We start from the raw sequence: 27434 nt of genomic DNA, 5'->3' as shown, positions 1-27434 counted from the left end.
ACTGAATCATTGGCGGCTCACTGCTTTCTCCCTGGTTGGCAGCAGCTGGTTAATGAGTTCGAGGAAGGAGAGGGGAGCGGCCACATTCTGGAGGCTGAAGTTCACCTAGAGACAGTCTGAAAGTGAAAAGATAGCAGAGGAGCCTACACTCGGCCGCCAAGGACAGAAACACCCTGTCTTACAAAGGTAGGAAACTTTCCCTACAATGCATAGAATTGAACTTTGAACTGTAAAAACTGTCATTTCAGAGACTTTTGATGGAGTTCATACAGGTATCATTTGATGTAAACTTCATGCATTATCTAATGCAAGAGCTAGTGCAACCCCTACTGTAGTACCATTTTATGGTAGAATGTGTGTTGCATGTTAAGGAAGGGTCTTGTAAGTCATAAATTAGTAAATCTAGAGCAATTTCATTCTCAATTTTGCCTATTTCCCATGCATCCTTCTCAATGTCATTCACAAAGGCTCTACTTTTGGTGATTATCAGAGCAAAAGGTCAAACAGAGCACAACAAACAGGGGTGACTGTACTAGGCTACCAGTGAGCCATTGTACATCTCACTAATAATCCCCAACCAAATTTTGATGGTCTGTTTAACTCTCAAAAGATCTGACCAGATCAGTGGTGCCTGGATGTTTTGTAACCTACTTCATTTGCCAAAAAAACTCAGAAAAGATCTGCATTGATGCTATAGACTACATGACTCCATAGAAGGAGTATGCTGAGGTTCACCAATTGGGAGGCTTTAACGTTTTCATAACAGAGGAAACATTCAACATAATCTGCATCTATTTATTTTTAAACCTTTTATCCACTTGTCATGGCATACTCGATTCATTCTGTAACTATGCATGGACTTTGGACTTGTAGTAAGTTACACTACCTACCAGTCAAAAGTTTGGACACACCTACTCATTATTTTTAGTCACGATTTTTTATTGTTATAGTAAAAAAATATCAAAACCTATAAAAACATAGACGCAATTATAAAGCCAAAAATGTTAAACAGGTCAAAACTATCTTTTCTTGTATCTTCTCCAGCTTTAAGTTACTACACTTTTACTGGATTCTCAACCAACCATGCTTCACATGTATGCTTGCTGCTATTCTTTCACTATCTGCTCCAACACATGCATTTAAAGTGAACTTTTCATTTAGTACAGAAATTCCTATATAGGTGTTATATATTTGCCCCCAAAACTAAATTTAAGCATTGCAGCAGAAGACACAAAAGTCAGGTGTAAACATTACTAGAAATATAAGTTCAATCAAGTGTGTCCAAAGTTTTACCTGTACCACAGAAGTGAAAGAGTTAACCAGTAATGCATTCCAGTTCAGATTAGAGCTTATTTTCCGCTCTTTAAATTTAAGCTTCAAATCGGGGTTATTTTGATTCTAGAAATATGTTTTCGGGATTTCTTTTAGAAGAACTGTAGCCTTTCAGAAAAGTTCATGACACAAAAGTTCTCTAGTTTATAATGATAGTTCATTTAAAAATGTAAATCCTGTCATCATTTACTCACCCTCATGTTGTTTCAAACCTGAATGACTTTCTTTCTTCTGCAGAACAAGGTTGTCAAGGTTTAAACTGTTTTTAATCACACAGTAAAGGTAAATTGGAACCAAAACAACACTGTGTTGACAAATAAAGACATTCAAAAAAATATCTTCATGTTCTGCATAAGAAATCTTGGAACAACATGAAGACAGCATTTTCATTTTTAGGTGAAACATCCCTTAAAGTCTACAATCATATAAGCTGATGTCATCTAAGTAACAGCCATTATCTCATTGCAAGATATGATTCCCAGGCTTTTGAGCCTCTCCTTCTCCTTAATTATATATTTGTTTCTGAGCAGATCAGATATGAGATCAATTATGCAGAACTTAAGGGAATGCAGTGTAACTCATGAATTTCTAAAAATGTCTTATTCTTCCCAGGACACAATTCCTCCTGCACAAGCAAAGAAATACATACTGCACTTGGGCAATTTAGGAAATTTCTTCAGGTATAAGAAAAGCATCCTACAAAAAATTTGGAAAAATAAATGGAATTCAATAGAATATCTAGGAATTTAAAATATAAAAGGAAATAAAACACTATAAGGGGATATAAAAAATACATTTTAAATTTAAAGACAGACCAGAATGTTTTAAATAAATAAATAAAAATATCAACCAATTAGGAAAAAGGTATGGAAAATATTTAGAAATGTATTATTTATTTATTTATTTATTTTAAAGCCATTCTAAAGTATGTCATACATGGAAAATATGATAAAATCTCTTTTAAAATATATGTATTTTTTTGTTATGGTCAATACGATTTTCAACAAATAAAAAGTCATAATCAGAAGGAAATCAAAAGTATCAATATCATTTAACACAAAATACAAAGGACAAGTACAGCATGTGCGATGCCAGATGGGCTGGGGGTGGAGAGGTAAATAAACGTATTTGTTTTGCTCTCTTGCTCAGAGATATCTGCATTGGGGAGGGGGGGCGAGATGAATGGCTTATGCCTGTAACCACAGATATGACACACCTGTATGCATATCACCTGCTCTTGCCATATATGGCCTTGAATGAATGAACACAGAGAGAGATAAAAGTGCAAGGGTTGTAAAGTAGAGAGAGCGAGAGAGTGTCTCCACCACTGTCTGTGAACCAGCAGCACCTTTACCTGGCTGCTTCCTTCTCGATTCCTCCGGTGGCAGGTGAGTTCCTCTTACTCTCGCTCTTTCCACTGCAGAAAAAGAGCTTCAACTTTGAAGATGCTCATTAAAGTCATTCATTAGACAAGCAGATTGTAAAAGTTGACCCTGCAAAAGAAGATAAAAAAGGAAAACTCAGTTGTAAATTTAGAACATAATGCAGCAGTGCTTTTTATGAGAAACATAAGAATATCATTCAGTGGTTATGCTTAAATATCTAGCATGAATTAATCATTTTAATTAAACTTCTATTATCAGTGGCAAAAACAACAGCAGAAATAATAAAAACAATAACTAACAGTATTAACAAACTAACAGTATTAAATACATTTCTTGAATCAATAGAGTGAATCATTTGAAGTGTTAGATAAAAATGGACAACACTTAAACTATTCCCTAAAAAGCTCTCTCATGGTTTCCTAATGAGTAAATTCATTTCCGACTGTCTTTCTTGGTGAAATGTCCTACGTTTGATATTGTTGGTCTGGAATTTTTGTTTAGGGTTGTCTGCTATGAGAATTCAATGTGTCTGGTGGACAAAAACATCCCTTTAAACAGTGGATTTATATTTGTATAACTTGACAACATGCTGTTTTTCTATATTGCACATTATAAGCTTGCGTTGCATAATCTGATGTGCTCATATCCTTTAGTCTGAAACAGAATGTTAGATACGCCATGATGGACAGTTTACAGGAAGAATATTAATCAAGGTTATAGGAAAGGAGGTGGAGATGTGACATGTACACAGCAGCACTGTCAGGCCTGATCAAACACCGGGCGGTTACATAAAAACCCTGCACACTTTCCTGTTTGCTCTAACACACCACATCCAGTAATTCTGGAGGGCAGATCATTTTTGATATGTCATTGTTACTGTAACAGCAGAGTGGAGCCGTTAAGACATTATTGCACTAACAACATAACTTCTAGAATTTAGTTAAGAAATATTAACCTTTGCACAGGGCAGAGGGTTTGTGATTGGTGATTTAAGGGCTAGCACAATCTGCTCGATACAACCCCCTAATAAAACCCAACCATCCAATCAAACAAGAGAGATCGAGTCATCCGTATTATCACACCATATCAACATCTATGCTGCAAGGTACCAGGCAAACATATAAATATGTTGATAAGGAGGCTCATAAATTTGGGATATGCAAACAAAAAATGACCCTCTAGGGTGTGTGTAGATATATATATATATATATATATATATATATATATATATATATATATAGGGCGTGTATATTATTTGTTGATAATGACCGACTCGCTGTACATGATCTGACATTTAACTTGGTTACTTGAAAATAAATTGATTTTAGTAAAATTATTGTGATGTGAGAAGAAAAAGATATGTAATGTTTTTTATAATGACGGTCAAAACTGACACTGTCAGGATGAATACATGTCACATTGACCGAAAGATTTCATTAGCATAACGTTCCATGTAAAAGCGGTTATCAGGTGAGATGAGTCCACATGATTTGATAGTAGCTTCCTGCTTAATTTGTTTAATAAAAAAAAACTCCACAAATGGATGATAGTTACCAAGCAATGGCAAGTTTCTTGAATCAGTTTAACCAGGATGTGGACTGAGGACAGAGAGGATGTGGAAGGAAGAAGTCATGGTTTTGAAACAAAGACACTATTCCTTGCTAGCCACATAGTTTGCAGCATGTTTAAACAGATGGGTAGTTTGCACACAACAAAGACAAAGCAAACGCAATATAATCAAATTTTTAAAATCCCCTGCCTATCATAAACCATGTACAACTTCCTTTAGAACATAATGGTCAGGTACCTGAGCAAATGTAGATAATATTAAGATAATAAATAATAGAAGTGGATCAGTAATGCAATAAAGGTTATGGTTAAATTATTTAACTGATTAAATGTATCGAATCAAGTTCATAAATGCTTCATAAATAAAAACACTGAAGCATTTTGAAATGTCATTACCTGATTATCCTCTCTTACGTTTATCGTGTTTTAGCGACGTTTAAATAGAAAAAATGCTGATAAGCAAAAAATTCTTTGTGGTTTGAACTATGTGCTCAGTGCAGTAGATAAAGTGAAGGATTGTGGGGCTTGACATCTCAGCCATTTTTTATGATAACTGTTGGATATGTAGGCGTAGTATTTTTACTACAGATTTGCAACAGATATCTGAGGTGAGGCTTTCACTTCCTTTCCCAGGGGTGGCTAACTACTGTAGCTTTCTTCCGGAAGAGTTGCATAACTGTAGCTTTAGTGTCTGGGTTTACTAATGCATGAACTAAACTGCACATTTGCCTTTGAACGACACTGAGGAATCCTAACATGAAAGAAATCATTAAACAATACATTAGAGGAACAGTTAATGCAGTTTCAAGTCCAAAAACAACAAAAAACACGACACTTCTGAAGCCATATTATAGCTTCATGGGATGAACAGATTTCTTTATTATCAAAACGTAATAATTCACCGAAAATCTACAGTTTTTATTTTAAGTCTAAGTACTGTAATATCAAATACGGCATGCTTAGAGGAAAAATGAACTGCCTATAGATTTAGGATGATATGAAGGTGAGCAATTAATGACTGAATATTAACTTTTACTATTTTTCCTTGTTATACTGTAAGGTCACATGAAGGATAAAGTGTAAATAAAAGAAAATGGGGTCAATAAACAGCTATGAGAACCTTTATTTGCTTGCGGTTGTGAATTGGAAGGGAAAGTTAGATGCACAAAAACACATTTATGAGTAGTTCATACACAGGATATGTATGCTTTGTAGTTCCAAGAAAACAATCTGGATCTTCATTTCTATCCAACCCTCTCTCTTCCAGGTATTTCCCAGAGACTTAAGCTGGCACCATGACACAGGATGTCAAGACCAATGTTCCCAAAGTCCTCAACAAAACCACACCAGGACTTCAGATATGGAGAGTGGAGGTAATGATGTAACTTTGTCAAATCAGTGCACTCGAAATTTGGGATACTGACACGTAGCAAATCACCAATCGTTCTTCTTTTTAAATTATTGGTCAGAACATGGAGCTCGTGCCCTGTCCATCTAATACATTCGGACAGTTTTTTGAGGGAGACAGCTATGTAATACTCTACGTAAGTATCAGTGCTTAGTGTCCTAATCAACTTATTTAAACTGACAAAAACTAACCGCTAAAGAAAAACCGTCTTATTTTCAGACTCACAAGACTAGCAACAACTACAGCTATGACATCCATTATTGGCTGGGCAAGGACACCTCCCAGGATGAGCAGGGAGCAGCAGCAATATACACCACGCAGATGGATGAACACCTAGGGGGCGCTGCTGTGCAGCACCGTGAGACCCAGGGTCACGAGAGCGCCACCTTCCAAGGATACTTCAAACAGGGCATCGTGTAAGCCATTACATAGACCTTGAACCATTACAATTAAATTAATCCATCCAACACATGTAAAAACCACACTTCACCCCAAAATAATAATAAAATAAAACAGATTTTATATTTTGGTTAAAGAATAATATTTTAGTACCATTAGAATTCTTTGCTAACAAAAAAATTAAAAATAAACAAATATTTGCATAAAGAACCTTCAAAGAGCCTATAAGATAATAGGTTTAGAAATTAATTTTAATTGAATAACAATTAGACACATTCTTATTACTGATGTTTCCATGTTTTACTTTTGAGTAGAACTATTCTCAAATGTTGTTTTTATTATAGATATATTTTTTGTTTAAACTGCATATATTGAAATGGCATGTAAGTAACATTACAGTAATGATAATGTATGGAGCGAAAAATAGTCTAATTGTCAAAATGCAATAATACATAAATAAATAAATAAATAAATAATATTGTTATTGTTCCTAAGAATTACCCTTAATTTTATTTATGAGAAACATCACTTCCAGTTTTTTATATTTTGCTTTTTAGTGTGAAATATGACCCTGACGTCATCCCTTAGTTTATGGTATAAATAAATGACATTTTCAGCGTGCGTTCATAAACATTGCACATACTTTCCTTTAATCATAATTTCCACCTCGAGCTACTTTATTTTAAATGTAAAGAAGCATATGACTATATAATGCACCTCTTAGTCTTAGTTTAGTTTAAAGAAATTAAACATCTAAAAAAAAAAGTTTTACAGAGACAGACTACTTCTTAGTAAAAGTGCGTCGGAATTGATCGTTTTAAACTCTTTATTCCAGATACAAAAAAGGTGGAGTCGCATCTGGGATGAAACAAGTGGAGACGAACACGTACAACATTCGCAGACTGCTGCATGTGAAGGGAAAAAAGAATGTGGTTGCCGGAGAGGTAAGAAAAATGTATTTGCTATTTAAACATCTAATACACATGCATGCATATAATGACTTGCTATTGCATACCTTGCCTTTAAAGACTATGTGTCCTATCCCAGATTAATATGGACAGGCAGCTTTAAGTAAGGAGATTTTCCACCAGAACGTGTAAATAATGAGGTTCCATCCCACTATGTTCAGGTGGAAATGAGCTGGAAGAGCTTTAATCAAGGTGATGTGTTCCTGCTGGACTTGGGGAGTCTGATCATTCAGTGGAATGGACCCAAGAGTAACCGAATGGAGAGGTTAAGGGTAAACCATTACAATTGATTTGCATTGCAAAACTATCACGTTCTTGATGGAGATGGTGCATCTTACCACCCCTAAACAGTAAGCTCACTAAAGACTTTTGTTTTCATAGGGAATGAACCTAGCGAAGGACATTCGGGATCGAGAAAGAGGTGGTCGAGTCCAAGTGACTGTAGTGGAAGGAGATGATGAGAACTCTTCAGAGGAAGCAATGAAATTGATGATTAAAGCAATGGGGGAGAAAAAACAAATCAAAGATGCCATCCCAGATGAGATTGTGGACGAGAAACTCAAGACTGCCATTAAACTCTTTCAGTGAGTTCAATAGTTTAAACCACAAATTAAAGCATATGTTAAAAAATGTGCTCCAACAGAAAAACAACTGTCTTCTGTGAAAAGTATTTCAGATGCTGAGGGGAACCTTGTAGTGCAGGAAGTGGCAGTGAAACCTCTTACACAAGACTTACTGAAAACTGAGGTATGACTAATTCTGACCAGCAACCCAAATAAACACCACAGCATAAATCAGTTCTGTATAAGGCCATGATCATAGCCTATATATATTAGTCAAATGTCACTCTTATACCTATGTCAAAGTGCACAGGTGCATTTCATTGATCGCAGCTGGGAGGGACATCTGATGAAATAGCTATGCTTATAAAATGGTTAACCCATGATAAAGGGTAGACCGAATCAGCATAATGTGTACACCTACGTAGTGTATACCTGTCAAGATAAGACAAAAGAAACAAAGTCATGCTCACAACACAGTCTGACCTGGTCATGTGGTTGTGATGCAAATATGACAGAGTATCTTACAAAAAAAGGCCTTATGAAATGCTGTTGGCAAACCATTTTGCTTCTGTATTCCGACATAACTTCAAAATGGATGTTCGGTCTGAGAAATGTATTTTATTAATCAGGAATTGATTGTGAGAAGTGAAAATTAAAGCCAAGGATGGATCGGAATATAGCTGGAGGAAATAGATTAACAAGAAATAGAAGTTTGTGACTTTAACTGCAAAATAAAGTTGTTTCAGATATATTTTGATAGAAGATCATGAAAAAAAGATTATAACATGCATCAATGAATTGTGAACCAAGACCAAAAACATAGATTTAAATAGTAAACAGAATCAAATCTTGTCTTGAAAATGACAAAATGTTGATTTGAAATGGAGAAGTAAAACAAAAAGGCCCCCGAAAGGAAACAAGCAAGTTGCATGATGAATGGCTATTGAAATGCTAAATGAGTGTGTAATCCTCATTGCAATATTAGAGATGCACGGCTCTCAAAAACAAAAAGTTTGACACTTTTGCACGAAGACTGAAGAGAAACTGAAAGAGCCACTTTAAAAATGGAAAATATGGCAATTGACATTTGATTCCTGTGACAGGACTGCTATCTTCTGGATCAAGGCGGAATAAAGATCTTTATCTGGAAGGGCAAAAAGGCATCAAAAACTGAAAGAGCAGAATCTCTGAAAAAAGCAGAGGTGAGTCTTACACCAATGAAGCACTAATCAAAGAATGCTTTTCACAAGGGAGTCATTCAACAACTGCATATGCAAGTATTGGTGCATAAAACCTGTGTGAATCAAGGCCTTAAAAGTCAGGTATTTACTATTTTGGAGCAAAAAAAAAAAAAAAAAAAAATTATATATATATATATATATATATATATATATATATATATATATATATATATATATATATATATATATATATATATATATATATATATATATATAGCTATAGCATAGATTCTGGATTTAACAAAACAAAAGCATCAGAACCATTTCTGTGACATAAGAACATTTGTATACAATTATTACTACGGCCCAATATTTCTGAACTCGGCATAGTATATTGCACCAAAAGTTATTGCAATCATAAATTTATCAAATTCTTGCTAAAGAAACATTTCATCCTCTCACTTCATGTTTTATTGTTCTAGGCCTACATAAAGGCGAAAGGATATCCTACATCTACCTACGTAGAGACAGTAAGCGAAGGAGCAGAATCATCGGTGTTCAAGCAACTCTTCCAGAAGTGGACGGAGAAGGGACAGACAGTTGGATTGGGCACCACTCACAGTCCAGGGAAAATAGGTGAACATGGCTTACTAATGTAAAGAAAGCATTATAAAATAAATACATCCAAATTTATATAATTGAAAACAGTCATGTACAGTGGCAGTGACAGTCTAAAAATGCCATGCAAAGATTCAAATCAGTGAATCATTTCCTGAATCAGTTCCTTTACATGAACCTTTCAAACAAAACAGTTCACTATCAGTCAGTCAATCAGTCCTTTGAATGCAATATATGAGGCATTTGATTATTGATCTCTGATACTACATGAACAATAATGCAATGTATTTTTTATGTTTGTTCATAAAAAGCGTAGTTATAATTAAACATGTGTGTTACTTGAAATAAATAAACTGAAAATGAAGCTAAAAGAATGACTAAATACAAAATAACATAATTTACGATGAAATGTTTATTAGGGGAAGTCGTGGCCTAATGGTTAGAGGGTTGGACTCCCAATCGAAGGGTTGTGAGTTCTAGTCTCGGCCCGACGGAATTGTGGGTGGGGGTAGTGCATGTACAGTTCTCTCTCCACCTTCAATACCATGACTTAGGTGCCCTTGAGCAAGGCATCGAACCCCCAACTGCTCCCCGGGCGCCGCAGCATAAATGGCTGCCCACTGCTCCGGGTGTGTGCTCACAGTGTGTGTGTTCACTGCTCTGTGTGTGTGCATGTCGGATGGGTTAAATGCAGAGCACAAATTCTGAGTATGGGTCACCATACTTGGCTGAATGTCACTTCACTTCACTTCACTTTTTTTTTTTACATTTGTTGCTAAAGTAACTAAAGTAAACATTTAAAAAAATATATATATATGACTAATACATTAATATTAAAACAGAAAATCTAAATTAAGATAACACTGATCAGAAAAAAAAAAAGGAATTTTGAATATTTTCATGCACCTGAAAAATGTTAGTTGCATTGCTTTATCTGTTGGCACTTCTCAAATGACCAATAATATGCAGGCAATCATATATGTATAAGAATAAGGCAGCATTCATACAAGATGTGTTCTTGTGTTAAAAACAGCTGTGGTGAGATGCTATTAAAAACAATGGCATCCTTTTGTTCTGTGTACACTGCTCAATAATTTAAAACAATAGCATAGACAAAACAAGAATGCATCCTATATGAATGTCCCCTTAGAAACCTATGATTCTAACTCTACTATGTTATGACTTCTGCTTTCTGTAGCCAAGGTTGAGCAAGTCAAGTTCGACGCCACCTCAATGCATGCTAGACCTGACCTGGCTGCACAGCAGAAAATGGTGGATGATGGGTCGGGCGAAGCCGAGGTCAGTGAAATGACCTTTCATTGCCTTTCCTTCATCTCAGTGAAACAGAACTCATTACATGAATGTGTTCATCTCTCAGGTATGGAGGATAGAGGACAATGAGCCCGTCCCTGTGGAGAGGAAGTGGCTTGGCCACTTCTATGGTGGGGACTGTTACCTCATTCTCTACAAATATGAAGTCAACAGCAAACTACACTACATTCTGTACATGTGGCAAGTAAGTGTCTCTTCTGTCCTTATTTAATCATTGGACATTGTAATCTAATCCTGTACAAAGAAGATTTTTTTAATGTTTTTGAAAGAAGTCTTGCTCACCAAAGCTGCATTTATTTGTTCAATAATACATTTAAAACAGAAATGTTGTGATATTTTATTATAAGGAAAAATATTTTTTTTCTATTTTAAAATGTAAGATGTAAATTCAATTAAAAGTCAGGAATTTTGAATTTTAAAGGCATTTTCAGTTAATTCTGATTGCTGATGGCACTTTAGGGCCGCCATGCCAGCACAGCGGAGCTGACAGCTTCTGCATATCAGGCTGTGATCCTGGACCAGAAGTACAATGGAGAACCAGTACAGGTCCGCGTTCCCATGGGAAAAGAGCCTATGCACTTAATGGCCATTTTTAAGGGCAAAATGGTTGTTTATGAGGTAAGTTTGTCAGTTCCTCTCTCCAGAAGCCGCACTTGGACATGTCTTATGTTGTAACAACAAAAACCGAAAACACAAAATCACTTCCTGTTTTAAAAAGGATTTTATTTCTGTTCTTCAAAAAACTACCAGATAAAAAGTGCAACAGCTTGCTACTTGGACAGTACCTTCAAAGGGTACAACTTCGTCCCTAGTCACTTATAGGGGGTTTTAATGAGGAGGGAGTACCTTAAAATAGTAACACGCACCTTTTTGTGGGAAGTTAAGATACAACGGTGTACTTCTGAGGCTACTGCTTTAGTAGCATGCAAAAAATTTTTTTTTGCTATAAACATAAACCTAAACATAAACATAAACAAGGACAATTAAAGTAAGTTACTTATAGCCTGGCAAGAAAAGCAAGCAATGTGTGGCCCCTTGAAAACATTTGAGGCGGAGCTGACAAAAAGAGAAATTGAAAAAAATCATTAGGATATTAAGTAAAGATCATGTTCCATGAAGATATTTTATAAGTTACCTACCATAAATAAATCAAAACCTAATTTTTGATTAGTAATATGCATTGCTAAGAACTTTATTTAGACAACTTTAAAAGTGATTTTCTCAGTATTTAGATTATTATTATTTTTTTTTTATTTTTATTTTTTTTGCATCCTCAGATTCCAGATTTTCAAATAGTTGTATCTCGGCCAAATATGGTCCTATCCTAACAAACCATACATTCATTGAAAGCTTATTTATACAATTTTCAGATGATGTATAAATCTATATTTCGATAAATTGACCCTTATGACTGGTTTAGTGGTCCAGGGTCACATTGTGTATGGTGCCACTAGTGGTGCAGAAATGACACACTTTAACTTTAAGCCTTGCAGTGAATGCATTCACCTCTTCACCTAACAGGAAGGAAGTTCCAGAGAAGGCTCCTCCCAGTCTCAACCATCAGTAAGACTGTTTCATGTCCACGGAACAAATGAGTTCAACACACGTGCTGTTGAGGTGCCTCCGCGTTCATCTTCTCTGAACTCCAACGATGTGTTTATGCTCAGCACTGATAAGTGCTGCTACCTGTGGTACGGCAAGGTTGGTAGTTTCAAATGCTTAGAATATCTGGCATATTTCAGAAGACATTTCTGCATGTTTCTTACCTGTCTTACATACTTGCCTTAAATATTACCATGCAGGGCTGCAGTGGAGATGAGAGAGAGATGGCCAAAACACTGGCTGACATCATCTCCAAGAGAGAGAAGAATGTTATTGCAGAGGGACAGGAACCAGCTGACTTCTGGGTAAACCTTGGTGGAAAGTCACAGTATGCCAGCAGCAAAAGGTATAGTAACATTTGCACAGTGTACATTGTAAAAGAACAAATTATCTGCTTGGCTCTGTTCCAATTCCTACAGAAAATTAAATGTTGTGAAATATCGTTAATATCATTAAGTTAAAATAACTGTTTTCTATTTAATATATTTTAAATTGTAATAAATTTCAGTGATTTCAAAGCTGAAAGTCTAGTCTTCAATGTAAAAATTGCTTTTAAAGTTAAAAATTACAATCATATAAATTTTTAATTTCAAATCATTTTTAATGTTAGTAAGTTTAAATTCAATTCAAAGTAAGGAATTTAACTGGAATTTAAAAGGCATTCTCAGCTGCCTTTTTGTCTACATAAGGCATCTACATTACATTATATACTAAGTCTGCATCTTAACTGAAATGGAATATTATAAATTAGTGTTTTGAAATGCTGTACACACTGTAGATAATGATTCAGACAAATACAGTGCAACAGAAAGGGTCCATAAGTAAAAATTCTATTCATTTCCTACATAGGGAATTTTTTTTTAATGATAATTTTAAAAAGACAAACCTTTTGCTGTGAAGAAAATTCCACCAATCAGAGAGCAAACAAATCTTGGTGGTTTGGTTCATGGCATATCATGCTTTAATAAATACTTTCTAAAATTCCAACTCGAAACGTGAATGGAAAAAATACTTCTGGAAACAACATTGCAGAAAAAGTGGGTGGCAACTGTTGTACTCTATAGCGCTCCTCAAATGAAGAACACAGGAGAGTGATAAATACAATTGATTTCAAGAGGGTTTGATATTGGAGAATGCATTTTGGCATTGCATTCCTTGCAAAGGATATATGCAATGCTGCCTTCACAGACAGTTTACAAGTTTTAGGACACAGCTCATGCATTTCTTCTTTTCTTCAGACTTCAGGAGGAGAGCTGCAGTATCACGCCCCGGTTGTTTGAGTGCTCCAACCAGACAGGTCGCTTTATAGCAACAGAGATTACAAACTTTAACCAAGATGACCTGGATGAGGATGACGTGATGTTGCTGGACATCTGGGATCAGGTGAATGTCGGCGTGGTTTTCTCTCTTCACACATGGTTTTCTCTCTTCTTTCCAGACCACTAGAAACAACAGCACAAATATGTTCTGTCAGGTGTACCTGTGGATCGGTAAAGGTGCCAACGACAAGGAGAAGCAGGAGGCAGTGGTTACAGCACAGGAGTATCTGAAGTCCCATCCTGCAGGGCGTGACCTGGATACACCTATTCTAGTGGTGAAGCAAGGGTTTGAGCCGCCCACTTTTACAGGCTGGTTCCACGCCTGGGACCCACAAAAGTGGAGTGTAAGTAGATGACATGAGTTTGAGCATGACAGTTTAATTCACAAGCGTACAGCATATTCAATAAAAAAAAAATTTATTTTAGGGTGGGAAATCCTACGAGCAGCTGAAAGCAGAGCTTGGCACTGCAACTGATCTCGTCCAAATTACTGTGGTAGGTTATTCATTCTTCATTTCACTAGCACTGTCAAGATCATGGGTTCGGTTACTTAGGGGATACATGAACTGATAAAATGTACAGTATAGCTTGAATGCTTTTTTTGTGCAAAAAGCACCTTCTAAATGCATAAATGCACAGCAGCAATTGAAAGTGAAAAATGGTTTAACACCTTGTGCACAGGATCTGACCAAACCGACGTCAAACCAAACCAACTCAAGTAACTCAACTCAAGGGGGTAACTTACCCCGTCCTGTGACGGAAACCTTCCCTCCAGAGAAGCTGGTGAACGTTCAGACAGAAGACCTGCCTGAAGGAGTCGACCCCTCAAGAAAAGAGGTGAACTCTTGATCTACAAACATCTTGCACAAATCTAAAACACAATGCCAAAATGCAATGAAAAAAAAATGCCCAAAACAAATAAAACTTTATGTAGGCTGTGTATATTATATATATATATATATATATATATATATATATATATATATATATATATATATATATATATATATATATGTAACTGAATACAAAAACTCTTAAAATAGTAAAAAATAAATCTTATTTTATGACTTTGCCTTATTATTGCCTTATTTTCATGACAATTAAGCTTTGTGCATTGAGGTAATGATAATAAATGAGGCATTCTAATTACTGATAAAGCAACCAATGCCATTCTCATTTTACTTTATGATTATTATTATTATTATTATTATTATTATTATTATTATTCTTCATTACACATGATAGTAGTATATGCCTTTATTTTTTAAGTGAATAATAAATCACAGTTAGAAAAATCTTAATAGCACATTTTTCTTTCTTTGAATTTTGGAGTGAAATGTAAACATGTTTTCGTCAGATTAATCTTTTGATAAAACTAACACACATCTCTGTCATCTATGCAGGACTATCTCTCAAACGACGACTTTAACCTGATCATGGGGGTTTCTCGGATTGATTTCTATGGCCTGCCGTCCTGGAAGCAGCTGAACCTGAAGAAATCAAAGGGCCTGTTTTAGGATGGGCACAAATACACTCCTGTTCTGCGAAATGGACCTCTCATGCTAAACTGTATGAATGCTAGTAGTGGTGCGATGCAAATACACTACAGTCAGGATCCTTTCCTTTTAGAATTTTTAGATTTACATGTTTACATGTTTAATTACTTTATTTAAATGTGTTGTTTTGAAATTTAAATTGATTTATTTGAAATTGCCATATATTATAAAAGAGAATTAATTATATTGAGTTTAATTTTGTAACAGAAAATATGGATGATATGGGAAAATGAAGTTTGCAAATCTGTCTTTTTACACAGGGATTTGTATTAAAGCTGCATGGTAAACTTCCAATGTAATCTTTTCTTAATGCATCTCAAGAGGAAACCTTCAAGCACTGACTAGCTGCTTTACACTTAAGTGGCTTAAGCACTACAATACATTTTAATATATTTCAATAAAGATAAAAGTTTTATGTTATGTTAATTGTGTATGCTGAGTATTAATTATAAAAGACGCTTGGAGCCTTCTGTATACTGTTTTAATGTGTAATTTCCATTGGTATGAATCATTTACTGTATACAAGACACACACCACCTGTCTAATGGAAAAGTCAATAAACAGGGACAGACTCATTGTAATGGAAAATCTTTTGTTGCCTCATTGCTAATGCAAATATTATACATTTACTTAGTCACAAATTCAATATAGTATTGTAAAACTTTTTGTGGCCCTAAGCAAAGCAATAATAAGCGACTTGTTTCAAAAACAGTGTTCATTAGCATGCAGGTCAAAGTTTGAGAATGATAGTCAAATAAGGGCAGCCTACTAGTTTCTTATGAAAGCTATCAGATGTTAAAGTCAAGTCGTGCAAAAAAAGACCTTTAAACAAGTCTAGGCTAGTTTGTTGCTCTCAAAAAAGCCTCTAAATGAGAGATGCTAAAAGCAGCAAACCAGACCAACCTGACTGACATCGAAATAGCCTACAGCAAAACAACGATCACAAATAAATTAACTAATTATATGAATATGTATAATATTATGTTCATATATCAAAGTATAAATATCAAAATCATAAATAAAGTTGCAAACACAAAGGTAATTACCATACCTTGAGATTTTTACTATGGCTGCATCAAACATTAGAGGGGGTTCCTGGGGGCTGTCTTGTGATTGTTTGGGGTATTCTTTTCTTTCCATAACTTCTAGTTTTTTTTTTTGTTTTTTTTTTCTGTTTGGAGAGGAGTTAGACGTTTGGGGGTTTTTGAAGTAAATAGTTATTTCATAAATAGGTCATGAATTTTGGGCAAAGTTAAGAGAGTTAAACTTATAAGTGGCCAAAGAAATGATAGCTGCCTGGCGCCATCTTCTGTATGAGGATGAAATGGTTAGCTCATTTTGTTGCTATCTGTATATGCTAGCATAGTGTATTTTTAAAAGGAGGTATTCTATTTAAAAGCAGCACTATTCCTATAGATTTGCATACCGGTATGTGGGTAATCAGAAATTGTTCTCTCATTCATAAAACCTTTGGCAGAAATGAATAGTAGCCTAGGCTTCAGCAAATCTGCCTGTTTACTGGAATATTACTTAATAGTTGTGAAGTCTCATTCATCGAAGTTTAAATATATTAGTTAAAAATAAGGTATAAAATATTTATAAAATTATGTATTTGGTTAGTTTAAATGGGGCTTGACCAGGTGTCTTTAGTTTTATTAATAATATTTTTTCCCCTACACAGACATTTATTTTAAAGTTCACATTAATGTTGCTGTGTGCACACAGTCATTACTATCGAGGCAGCTATATAAAAAAAAAACGTGTTCATTCATGTAATTTCAGATAGTTTTATCATTATGCAGCCTTCAAAGTGCAAAGGGAAGAACATAATGCTGCGTACTATAGTTTAATCTTCAGCTGCCATTGGATGGACATTGGATCATCTACATGATTATGTAAATAATTATATATTGTATAGACTACAAAGGTCAGGTTTTAAAGGTTTCCAGGCACCGGTACATCAGAGAAGCACTGGTGCATTAGTGCAGAGTTCACTATTCTCTTATCAACTGTGCTCTCGGTTAAAAGTTGCTATTTGTTATACATTAATATATGTTCAGCCTTTCTCTCTCTAAACAGCTCGAAATAGCAGCAGGAATGAGCTCTTGTTCTGGACCAAAAGATGCTAAAGTTGTAATTGTAGGTTCAGGTTTTGCAGGGTTGGCCGCTGCAGCCACATTGGTGAAGGGAGGATTTGAAAATGTCCTGGTTCTTGAGGCGAAGGAAAGAATTGGAGGTCGAGTGCACACCATTAAACCCTTCACCGAGAACATCATTGAAGTTGGAGCGAACTGGATCCACGGACAGAAAGGTAACTACCTATACAAGTTTGCGATGGAGAAGAACTTGCTATGCGAGGGACCTTCTGCATCCAAAAACATGTGCCTGCCCCGTTCTGTAACCCCTCAAGATTACTTTTTCAAAGAAGATGGGAAGCAGGTCTCCAAAACAGTTGTAGATCAGGTGTGTTCAAACTTCAGCAAGCTCACCGACAAAGCTTTTGAGGACGAACTTGAGCGCAAGCACAGGGAACTAAGTCTTGGTGCTTATCTGGATGATGCCTTTGGTGAATCTCCTTTAGCAGAGAAAGAAGATGCCCACCAAGTTTTTGAATGGTGCAAAAGGGCTGAATGCACAGATGAGGCTTGCTCTAGCCTCTATGAGGTGTCTGCGTCTCAGATTAACTATTACACTGCTTTAGAGGGAGGATTTTTTAACACTTTGGGACCTGGTGGCTATCAAGCAATTTTAGATGTTCTCCTGAAAGATCTGCCTTCAGGAACCATCCAGTGTAGTGCACCTGTCAAGAGCATCCAATGGGATCTGGTCAAAAAGGGCCACTGTGAAGACCAAAGGTATCCTGTTCAGCTCGTTTGTGAAAATGGACAGAGCTTTGAGGCAGACCATGTGATCGTCACCGTTTCTCTGGGGGTTCTCAAAGATAAAGCCTCAACCATGTTTGAACCTCCCTTACCGCCAACAAAACTTTCTGCGATTGAGAATCTCGGATTTGGCATAGTAGACAAAATATTCTTGTTTTTTGAGAAGAGATTCTGGCCAGATGACTGTGCTGGGGTGCAGTTGTTGTGGAAAGAGGGGCCTGAAGATAAAGATGTTTATGAGTCTCTGTCTGAAGGAGAAGCCTGGAAGAAGACGTGGTTTAAGAAGATCACTGGTTTTGATACAGTGGCCCGTCATCCCACGGCTCTGTGTGGCTGGATCACAGGTAGAGAAGCACTGTATATGGAGAAGCTTCCGGACAGTGAAATACGAGATAACTGTGTAAGGTATGGTAACATAAATGATTCAACATAGGACATATGATCATTTTACCATGGTTAAATATTGGTAAATAAAAAAAACAATAATAACAATTTAATTTGTGTTTTTGGGGGCTGCACTGTGATCCAATTTTTGGTATACAAACTAATGTTGCAATGAATGACATTATGAATGACAGTCAAGGTAAAAATGTTTCAGTCATTATTTTTTGCTTGGAATAAATAAAATAGAATAGTGGGCGAAAATCAAAAGTGAATAATAGGGCCTGTCGAACACTAAGAATGATCGTTTTCAGACCATACAGGACTATTGATGCAAAGTAACGGCAAATTTCCATATTCTACTTGAAGAACCTTTTTCTACAAAAACTAACCACACAGAACTTCACACAGTCAAAATCCATGAAAGCATTGTAATTGCTAGACATTTAAATCACAGACACTAATGCTAAAATGTTCAAAAAGATGTTATGATCATAAAACATGGAGAGCTGGAGCAACAAGATGAATAAGATTATTAAACCACTATGGTCAGTTTTGGAGAGAACTGTGAGAAGCAGATTCTCTCCTACAACATCTCTGAAGTATTAAGGCAGTGTTCTGATAGATGACATTCTACTGTAAGCTACTTAAATGTTGTATGAACCTATTTAAAAAGGCTGGGACCTTTATTATTTGTTGGTAGAGTTTGGAATGTGTTGTAAAATATAGGGTTATTACTTAATGGCAGTAGTAATCTGAAAATGCTGACAAATTCTGTTCATGTCTTTGAAGGTTGCTCAGGTCTTTCACAGGCTGGTCAGTGCCAGAGGTCTCAAAGACGCTGATCTCCAGATGGGGCTCTGATTCTCACGTCCGTGGCTCCTACACATTTATTCCTGATGGGGTCGATGGAGTGAAAGCACACAATGCATTAGCATCACCTCTTCCTCCTAATGATGAATCCAAAGGGAGGAAGGTAACCTCTTCATAAATTGTACAAGTGTTTGATCGTTTGAATGTTTTTTTTTTTTTTTTGTAACTAATTTCAAAAAGTGAAACTTTCATATTTTGTAGATTCATTACATGTAAACTAAAACATTTAAAACGTTTTCTTGTTTTAATTTTGATGATTAGAGCTTACAGCTCACGAAACACAAAAATCCAGTAACTCAAAATATTAGAATATTTCCTAAGATAAAAAAAAAAGATGTACTAAACTGAAGAGCTCAAGCTCTTTAAAGCATGTTCATTTATACTAGAGGTGCTCCGATCACGATCGGCCCATCGTTATGCGCACCTCATCAGTAAAGCTGGTTCTCTAATCAGCGGTTAATTCCATCAGGTGCGTGATTTCACACAGAGCAGCTGTTACTACACAGAGCCGTTGTTAATAGAGAAGATGCGCAAATCCACTTCATTTTCAGCGTTTTTTGGCGCATCTTCTCAGTTAACAATGGCTCTGTGTAGTAACAGCTGCTCTGTGTGAAATCACGCACCTGATGGAATTAACCGCTGATTAGAGAACCGGCTTTACTGACGAGATGCGCATTAACAATTGGCCGATCGTGATCGGAGCACCCCTAATTTATACACTCAATGGGTCTCATTCATGAAACATTCTTAAATATACGAGTAAATATCTGAGTGATTTGCGCGTAAAGAGAACTTCCCGAAAACTCTTCTCCTGATTCACAAAAACTTCTTAAACGTCAGATGTGATAGTGAAATGTGTGTGTGTGTTAATGAATTCCAATCAGTCGTAAATGGGACGCGCGTGCACGCTCACTCTCAATTACCATAAATCCCAAATCCGACTGACAACTATATGTGAGCATCATATTATGACACCAAACGAAGGATTTCAACATGTCTTCTCAAAAGCGACTGAAAAAGAAACATTTCTCATCTGCAGAAATTGAAGTTTTATTATCAGAAGTTCATTCAAAATGCCACATTTTATTTTCAAGCGTACTAGTGGCGTATCAGGTCCTAAAAAAGGAAGTTTGGCAGCATATTACAGATCCTATTACTGGCTCTCATAATAAAAGTTAAAAGAAAAACCGTATGTAATTAATATATATATATTTTTTTTTCAAAATGCTGTGTAAATATGTACCCGATTAAGGTTAATTAAAATGCAGCCGTATTAATGAGCAAAACATTCAGAAGTTAAACGCACTATTTACGAGTGGCTGGGAGCAGGTGTAGATTTCTTTAGTACCAACTAACATTTGGAAAATACGAACGTTTTAATGAATCCGAAAATTTACGCCAAAACCACTTTACACGCGATTTACACAAAAATTAGTTCTGCTCGTGTTTCATGAATGAGACCCAATACCTGGTAGGGGCTCCTTAAGCACAAAACAATAAACACATTTAGCATCAGTGAGGTATGGCATGAAAGCGATCAGCCTGTGGCACTGCTGAGGCACTATTGAAGCACAGGTTTCTTTAAAAGCGGCATTCAGCTCATCTGTATGGTTTCTCATCTTTCTCTTGAATATATCCCATAGATTTCATATGGGGTTCAGGTCAGGCATGTTGGCTGGCCAATCAAGCACAGCAATATCATGGTCAACAAACCACTTGGAAGTGGTTTTGGCACTGTGGGCAGGTGCTAAGGCCTGCTGGAAAATGAAATCAGCATCTCCATAAAGCTTGTCAACAGATGGAAGCATAAAGTGCTCCAAAATCTCCTGGTAGATGACTGCATTGACTTTGGACTTGATAAAACAAAATGGACCAACACCAGCAGATGTCACGGTACCCCAAATCATCACTGACTTCAGAAACTTCACACTGGACTTCAAGCAGCTTGGATTCTGTGCCTCTCCAGACTCCAGACCTTTTATCCAAATTAAATGCAAAATTTACTTTTATCTGAAAAGAGGACTGGACCACTGAGCAACAGTCCAGTTCTTTTTCTGCTTTGCCCAGGTAAGATGCTTCTGACATTGTTTCTGTTTCAGAAGTGGATTGGTGGCCCTTTTCTTGAAGATTTATGAGCTTGGTGACTCTTGATGCACTGATTCAGCTTCAGTCCACTCCTTATAAAGCTCTGCCAAGTGTTTGAATTGCCTTTGCTTGACAGTATTCTCAAGCTTGCGTCATCCTTGCCGCTTTTGAACCTTTTCCTATCCATTTTCATCCTTCCAGTCAACTTTGCATTTTATATGCTTTGATACAGCACTCTGTGAACAGCCACCCCTTTCAATAATGACCTTCTGTGACTTAGTGGTCAGTGATTGTCTTCTGGACCATTGCCAAGTCAGCAGTCTTCCCCATTATTGTGGTTTCAAAGAACAAGAGATACCTGGAATTTATACTGTAGTCATTTAATTAAACTCAAATGTAAATATTCTAATATTTTGAGATACTGGATTTTTTAGCTGTATGCTCTAATCATCATAAATAAAACAAAAAAACTTTTGAAAGGGTGTACTTCACATGTTATGAATCTAGAATATATGAAAGATTCACTCTTTGAAATAGGTTACAAAAAGTACTTTTCACGATCTTACATTTTTTTGAGATGCACCTGTTCAGTTAACAAAAATAGCAACAATAGCGAACAATAGCAAGACTGAAATATTCTCATGTGAATTGCAATAGTGAAAAAAGATTTGCATTTTACAATTTCAAGCAGTGATGAAATTAATAATAAAATGATTGTATTTCTCTTTGTTTTCGAAGCACCTGCAGGTGTTGTTTGCTGGTGAAGCTACACATGAGAACTTCTACACCACGACCCATGGAGCGTATCTCACAGGGGTCAGAGAAGCAGAGCGACTCATTAGCTATTACGCTGATTGAGCATACAGAGAGAAAAACATACACTTTGTTTCATAAAGATATCATTTTATGAATTTCACATTTTATAGACTTGCTTTCTCAACCTAATCTTACACAAAACTAGTGTTTAAACGAGCCATAGGTCATTTTACAGCTGCCTATCAAACATTATTATCTGTGAGTTTTAAGATACATCCAGCTGGCCATGGTACAATGCATATCTCCAGGGAATGTTAAATAATATTTTATAAAAATGAAAGATGATTACATTCATTTGATAAAATTAATTAAATAAACTTAACGAGTGGTTCTTAATCTGTGAAACAGTGCCCTCAGGTGGCATGCAGCATGACCCCTGACAATTTAATATTGATCAACATAAAATTTTAAGAACTTCTGATTTAGTTCGCTGTTTAATGACACAGTGCCTTGACTTAAATGAAGAATATATCTGGGAATATGTATATTTGTTTATTTAAATGAATAAACATACTGCAAATCAAACTTTCTCATTCTTATTTACTATTTTCCTAATTTATTATTATTTAGAATAATTAAAAGGTTATCAAAACTATGAAATAACATATATAGGCTTGCATAAGCCGTTCTTTCAGCAGGGATTGTAGTTAAAACAAAATGTAATCTGGGACATGACGAACTTGAATAGCCTTTGAAAAGCAGAACAAAAACATTTAAACAGAACAAATCAGACCAGTAGTGTAGTCAGAAAAGAGACTCTGGGTGTGCATATGAAAATCTGGGTGTGCCACATTTATTGTCAGATTACTGTGCAAAATTATGGGATAGTATTTTTGTCACACTGCTTCCGTCCAAGCATACTCCTAGTGTTAATTTGCAGGTCGTGTCAAAATGTAGTTAATTGTTAAATGCAATAATTTTCTTCCAAATACGATAATTTTGAACTTTAGCTGTTTCATTTTGTTTATTTTTCATTACAATTTATTCACTTTAAATAAATTATAATATATAATTATAGGATTAAAATGAATTGTAGTTGCTCAATATAGATCTTTTTTTTCATGTTTTTATAATGTCTGGGAAGCCAGAATGCGCATGCATCAACAAACATTTATTAGCTGAACCCTGTTTTTTTACGTGCCATTTATAGCAAGACATATTACAGATGATATTACGGATGCTTTGTCAGATTTAAGTTGAAGCGCGTGCCGAACCGTGTGTGGTGATCCGAACGTTTTTTTTTTTTTTTTTCAGCAAACCGCGCCATCCCTATTACCTCAATAATCAATCAATTACAGGCCTAAAACAATCATGCCCGAGCAGACGGATATTAGTACATCTCATCACACCGGCACCCGCGTCTAAATCAGTTGTATATTCTGGTTTTCAGTCTAAAACAGTTGTGTCAAGTATAAATGTCTCATCTGTTTCGGGAGGTGCGCGCGCAGTCAGCGGAGGCTCGCACCTCCCAACTCGCACCGGAGGCTCACACCTTTTTTTTCTCAGACTTTGAAAAATCTTCGCGGTCGACTTAAAATTCTTCCAAGATCGACTTGTCGACCGCGATCGACGGGTTGGTGACTCCAGATATAGCGACCAACTTTTTTTGAGCAAGCATTGATTATGCGTCACAGTCTCAATTCAAACGCTGTGCGCGCACGCGCTGCGCGGGACGGGTGGTCACCTGGCCCAGCCGTCTAGAGTGTGTCCACCTTTGTGCGTGCTGAATCGACAGGTAAAAAAAAAAGCCTCAAGTCCAAATATTCATTTATCACAAATTAACTGTTTGACAAACACTTCCTGCTTCGATGTCCAGATCTGAATTTAAAAAAATCTCAAACATGCTACGAAGTCCCGATCTGAATCAACCGAGTCACGAACATGCTCCGAAGTGCCGATCTGAATCAACCGAGTCGCGATGCTCCGAAGTGCCGATCTGAATCAACCGAGTCGCGAACAGGCTCCGAAGTGCCGATCTAAATCAACAGAGTCGCGAACAGGCTCCGAAGTGCCGATCTGAATCAACCGAGTCGCGAACAGGCTCCGAAGTGCCGATCTAAATCAACAGAGTCGCGAAGAGGCTCCGAAGTGCCGATCTGAATCAACCGAGTCGCGAACAGGCTCCGAAGTGCCGATCTGAACCGAGTCGCGAACAGGCTCCGAAGTCCCGATCTGAATCAACCGAGTCGCGAACAGGCCCCCGAAGTGCCGATCTGAATCAACCGAGTCGCGAACAGGCTCCGAAGTGCCGATCTGAATCAACCGAGTCGCGAACAGGCTCCGAAGTGCCGATCTGAATCAACCGAGTCGCGAACATGCTCCGAAGTGCCGATCTGAATCAACCGAGTAGCGAACAGGCTCCCAAGTGCCGATCTGAATCAACCGAGTCGCGAACAGGCTCCGAAGTGCCGATCTGAATCAACCGAGTCGCGAACAGGCTCCGAAGTGCCGATCTGAATCAACCGAGTAGCGAACAGGCTCCCAAGTGCCGATCTGAATCAACCGAGTCGCGAACAAAAAAATAAATAAAAATTATATAGGCTATATAGAATATATATATATATATATATATATATATATATATATATATATATATATATATATATATATATATATATATATATATATTCTAAGTAAACAACAATAGCCCAAGTTTAGTAAACATTTTTTATTGAGACTATAAAAAATAATTCTTAGAATATATATATTCTAAGTAAACAACAATAGCCCAAGTTTAGTAAACATTTTTTATTGAGACTATAAAAAATAATTCTGCATCTATTTTTAGACTGTGGGTGGCACAGGCACACCCTGGCACACCCGTGGCTACGCCACTGAATCAGACAGCTCAAAGTAAAATAGAACAAAGTTTACGATAAAATCTAACTAAATATATGAATGTGTCTAATATGAGTAATAAATGACTATTTTGGTGACAAACCTACAAAGAAACCTGTAGGTCGTTGTAAATGCTGCAGCAAACGTTAGATGGCGTTCATGAGGTGAGTACAGGCGTACAGGTATTTTCCTGTCTTGTGTGTTCTTTTAATATATCTTTTTTGTTTTTATTTGTTGTCTTTTTCTGTTTGGAGGTGGTATAAACGTTTAGAGGTTTTCGAAGTAGTAGCCCATCTCATAAACAGTTCATGAAGTTCGGGATAAATTACCTTTACCTCATGCACAAGGTGACCAAAATAGTTTACCAGCGCCATCTTATGCCATCAGGGGCACATCTCCACGTTTCAGGTTTCAGGTTTCAGGTTCCAGGTTCCTGACTTTAGAGGTGGAAAGTAGCTAATTTCAAATATTTATTTACAGTAGCATACTTAAGTACGGTTTCAGTTTTTTTTCTACTTTCTTAAGTAGGCTATAATACGTGGTACTTTTACTTGAGCAAAATAAAGTTATTCTACTTCGCTACATTTATTTTCACCAAAAGTACAAAAATAAGTAAATAATAGACTAAGGAGATGCGGATGGAAAAACAGAGCGAGCCAGCGTATGATGGGCTCTTTTCAAACTCGTGGCAAAGCCTTGCGCTTCAGGCAATAATAGACAGATCTGACTCGGGTAAAGAAAAAAAAAACAATAATAATAATAACGTTGAATAAAAACTCGCAGTTCAGCTTCGGGGTGGCACTTTGCTTTGAATGTCAATCACACAGCAGTAGCCTGTAATTAAATAGATAGATCAACCATGATTTATCTGTCAGTCAGATGCATTTGAAATCACTTTTTCTGTGTGAGTGCTTTGGGTGTGTGTGAGAACTTGGGTGAAGAAACAAGATTGTCTATTGGTGCGTTCAAGTCATGTCGGATACATCATATACACGACACCACAAAGTAATAATTACAAGTGGGGAAACTCAGAATTTTCTTTAAGCTCTGAGTTTACCAGGCGGCAAGGAAGTCGACCGGAAGTTGAAGTCGGCCGCGTGCAGCCATCTTGTAGCAGAACTTCACTTGCGTTAGCATCCCATTGACTCCCATTCATTTTGGCCTCGCTTTGACAGTGAATAAATTTACATCCGAGGCGTTTAAAGAATCCATTTGTCCATTATTTATTTCTAAAGATACACGACAATGTATAAAGGGCTCCGTTACCTTCTATGTTACATTATGGCCCCGTATAAACAGTTTTTTGTAAAAATAGGCTAACAATTGCGTCATATCCACTCGACTCTCTGTCGCACACTAGATAAATTACCGTACAGACAGGAGGAGAAGCTCGCAGGCAATTAACTTAATATGACGTACTGGCGTTACATTTTAAAATACTATACAAAATAATTAATCAAAATACTTACTCCTGCTCACTCACGCCAAAGAACTCCCCGCTCAAGCTCGCCGTCTCTGCAAGATTAACGATGGCAGTTTGCACGCACAGCCACTTAGAAGATTTACATCTGTCAGACAGGTTGCTGACGTCATCAAGCTTAGTTTGAGTCTGCACGTCAGAAACGGAAGTGCTAAAAATGGGCTTCACTTGTCTCAACGGAGTTCCAATGGGGTCGCTGTGTCCATTTCTTTTACTGTCTATGGAGTTTACGAGTTGGGGGTGATATATATTTTATATATATAAAATATTATAACCTGGAAGATGCAGGAGCGAGGAAACGATTTCGCTGTGATTGGAGCTGCAGATCCACCGGTTAGTGCGAATTGGCCTATTAAACAGACAGTTCACCCAAAAATGAAAATTCTGTCACTAATTACTCACTCTCATATCGATCCACACCTGTAGGACCTTTGTTCATCTTCTGTTACGTCATTGGCAGCAACACAACTTCCATATTTAAGGTCCAGACTGGTAGGAAAGACATCATTAAAGTAATCCATGTAAATCTTGTGGTCTAACCTGTTTTATGAAGCAACATGAGTGCAGTTTTTGTTTTGTCTGTTGCCACCTCATCGCTTACATTTATAGTCATCAGAAAGCCATACCTCTAAAACTCCTCATCAAAAATCTACCATGCCACAGTTGCCATCATGTTTGCTACAATTTATTAACTTGGTGAAATTTTTGCTGCTATAGTGCTTGTAAAGCTCTGTCACAGTATACAGCAGGGCTATTCAAATCTTGCTCTGGAGGGTCCAATGCAGTGCAGAGTTTGGCTCCAACCCTGATCAAAGTCACCTGCCTGTGATTTTCATTGATTAGCATG

General features: G+C 36.7%; 2 protein-coding genes and 1 long non-coding RNA gene across 6 annotated transcripts; 2 read left to right on the top strand and 1 right to left on the bottom strand.

Annotated features, from left to right (window-relative positions):
- The first annotated feature begins 18 nt into the window (after positions 1–18).
- On the top strand, positions 19–15652 carry LOC127964356 (villin-1). 3 transcript variants are annotated; one of them, XM_052564528.1, is made up of 21 exons: positions 30–186; positions 1945–2012; positions 5554–5659; positions 5756–5830; positions 5914–6110; positions 6929–7037; positions 7223–7333; positions 7443–7645; positions 7730–7808; positions 8728–8826; positions 9288–9441; positions 10622–10722; positions 10802–10939; positions 11215–11373; positions 12277–12456; positions 12558–12703; positions 13596–13740; positions 13832–14020; positions 14103–14171; positions 14358–14513; positions 15080–15652. In XM_052564528.1, exons 3-21 carry the CDS (start codon positions 5582–5584, stop codon positions 15191–15193), a joined length of 2502 nt encoding a protein of 833 aa, XP_052420488.1. In that variant the 5' UTR covers positions 30–186; positions 1945–2012; positions 5554–5581; the 3' UTR covers positions 15194–15652. The 3 variants fall into 3 exon arrangements, with proteins under 3 accessions (XP_052420487.1, XP_052420488.1, XP_052420486.1); XM_052564527.1 differs by lacking the exon at positions 1945–2012 and having other exon boundaries at positions 19–186; XM_052564526.1 differs by lacking the exons at positions 30–186; positions 1945–2012 and adding an exon at positions 2573–2720.
- On the bottom strand, positions 13296–27434 carry LOC127964363 (uncharacterized). Of its 2 annotated transcripts, none has more exons than XR_008155036.1 (3): positions 27214–27434; positions 26990–27127; positions 13296–13799 (listed from the first exon to the last, which is right to left on the bottom strand). It is a non-coding gene; the product is annotated as an uncharacterized LOC127964363 (long non-coding RNA). The 2 variants fall into 2 exon arrangements; XR_008155037.1 differs by having other exon boundaries at positions 26990–27076.
- On the top strand, positions 17173–22795 carry LOC127964359 (spermine oxidase-like). Its single transcript, XM_052564532.1, has 3 exons — positions 17173–18519; positions 19288–19471; positions 22192–22795. The coding sequence occupies exons 1-3, from the start codon at positions 17285–17287 to the stop codon at positions 22309–22311; spliced, it is 1539 nt and encodes a 512-aa protein (XP_052420492.1). The 5' UTR covers positions 17173–17284; the 3' UTR covers positions 22312–22795.

This window comes from Carassius gibelio, chromosome B9, assembly GCF_023724105.1.
Source record: "Carassius gibelio isolate Cgi1373 ecotype wild population from Czech Republic chromosome B9, carGib1.2-hapl.c, whole genome shotgun sequence".
NCBI classification, from domain to species: Eukaryota; Metazoa; Chordata; class Actinopteri; order Cypriniformes; family Cyprinidae; genus Carassius; species Carassius gibelio.
This window is presented reverse-complemented; position numbering and strand designations above follow the sequence as displayed.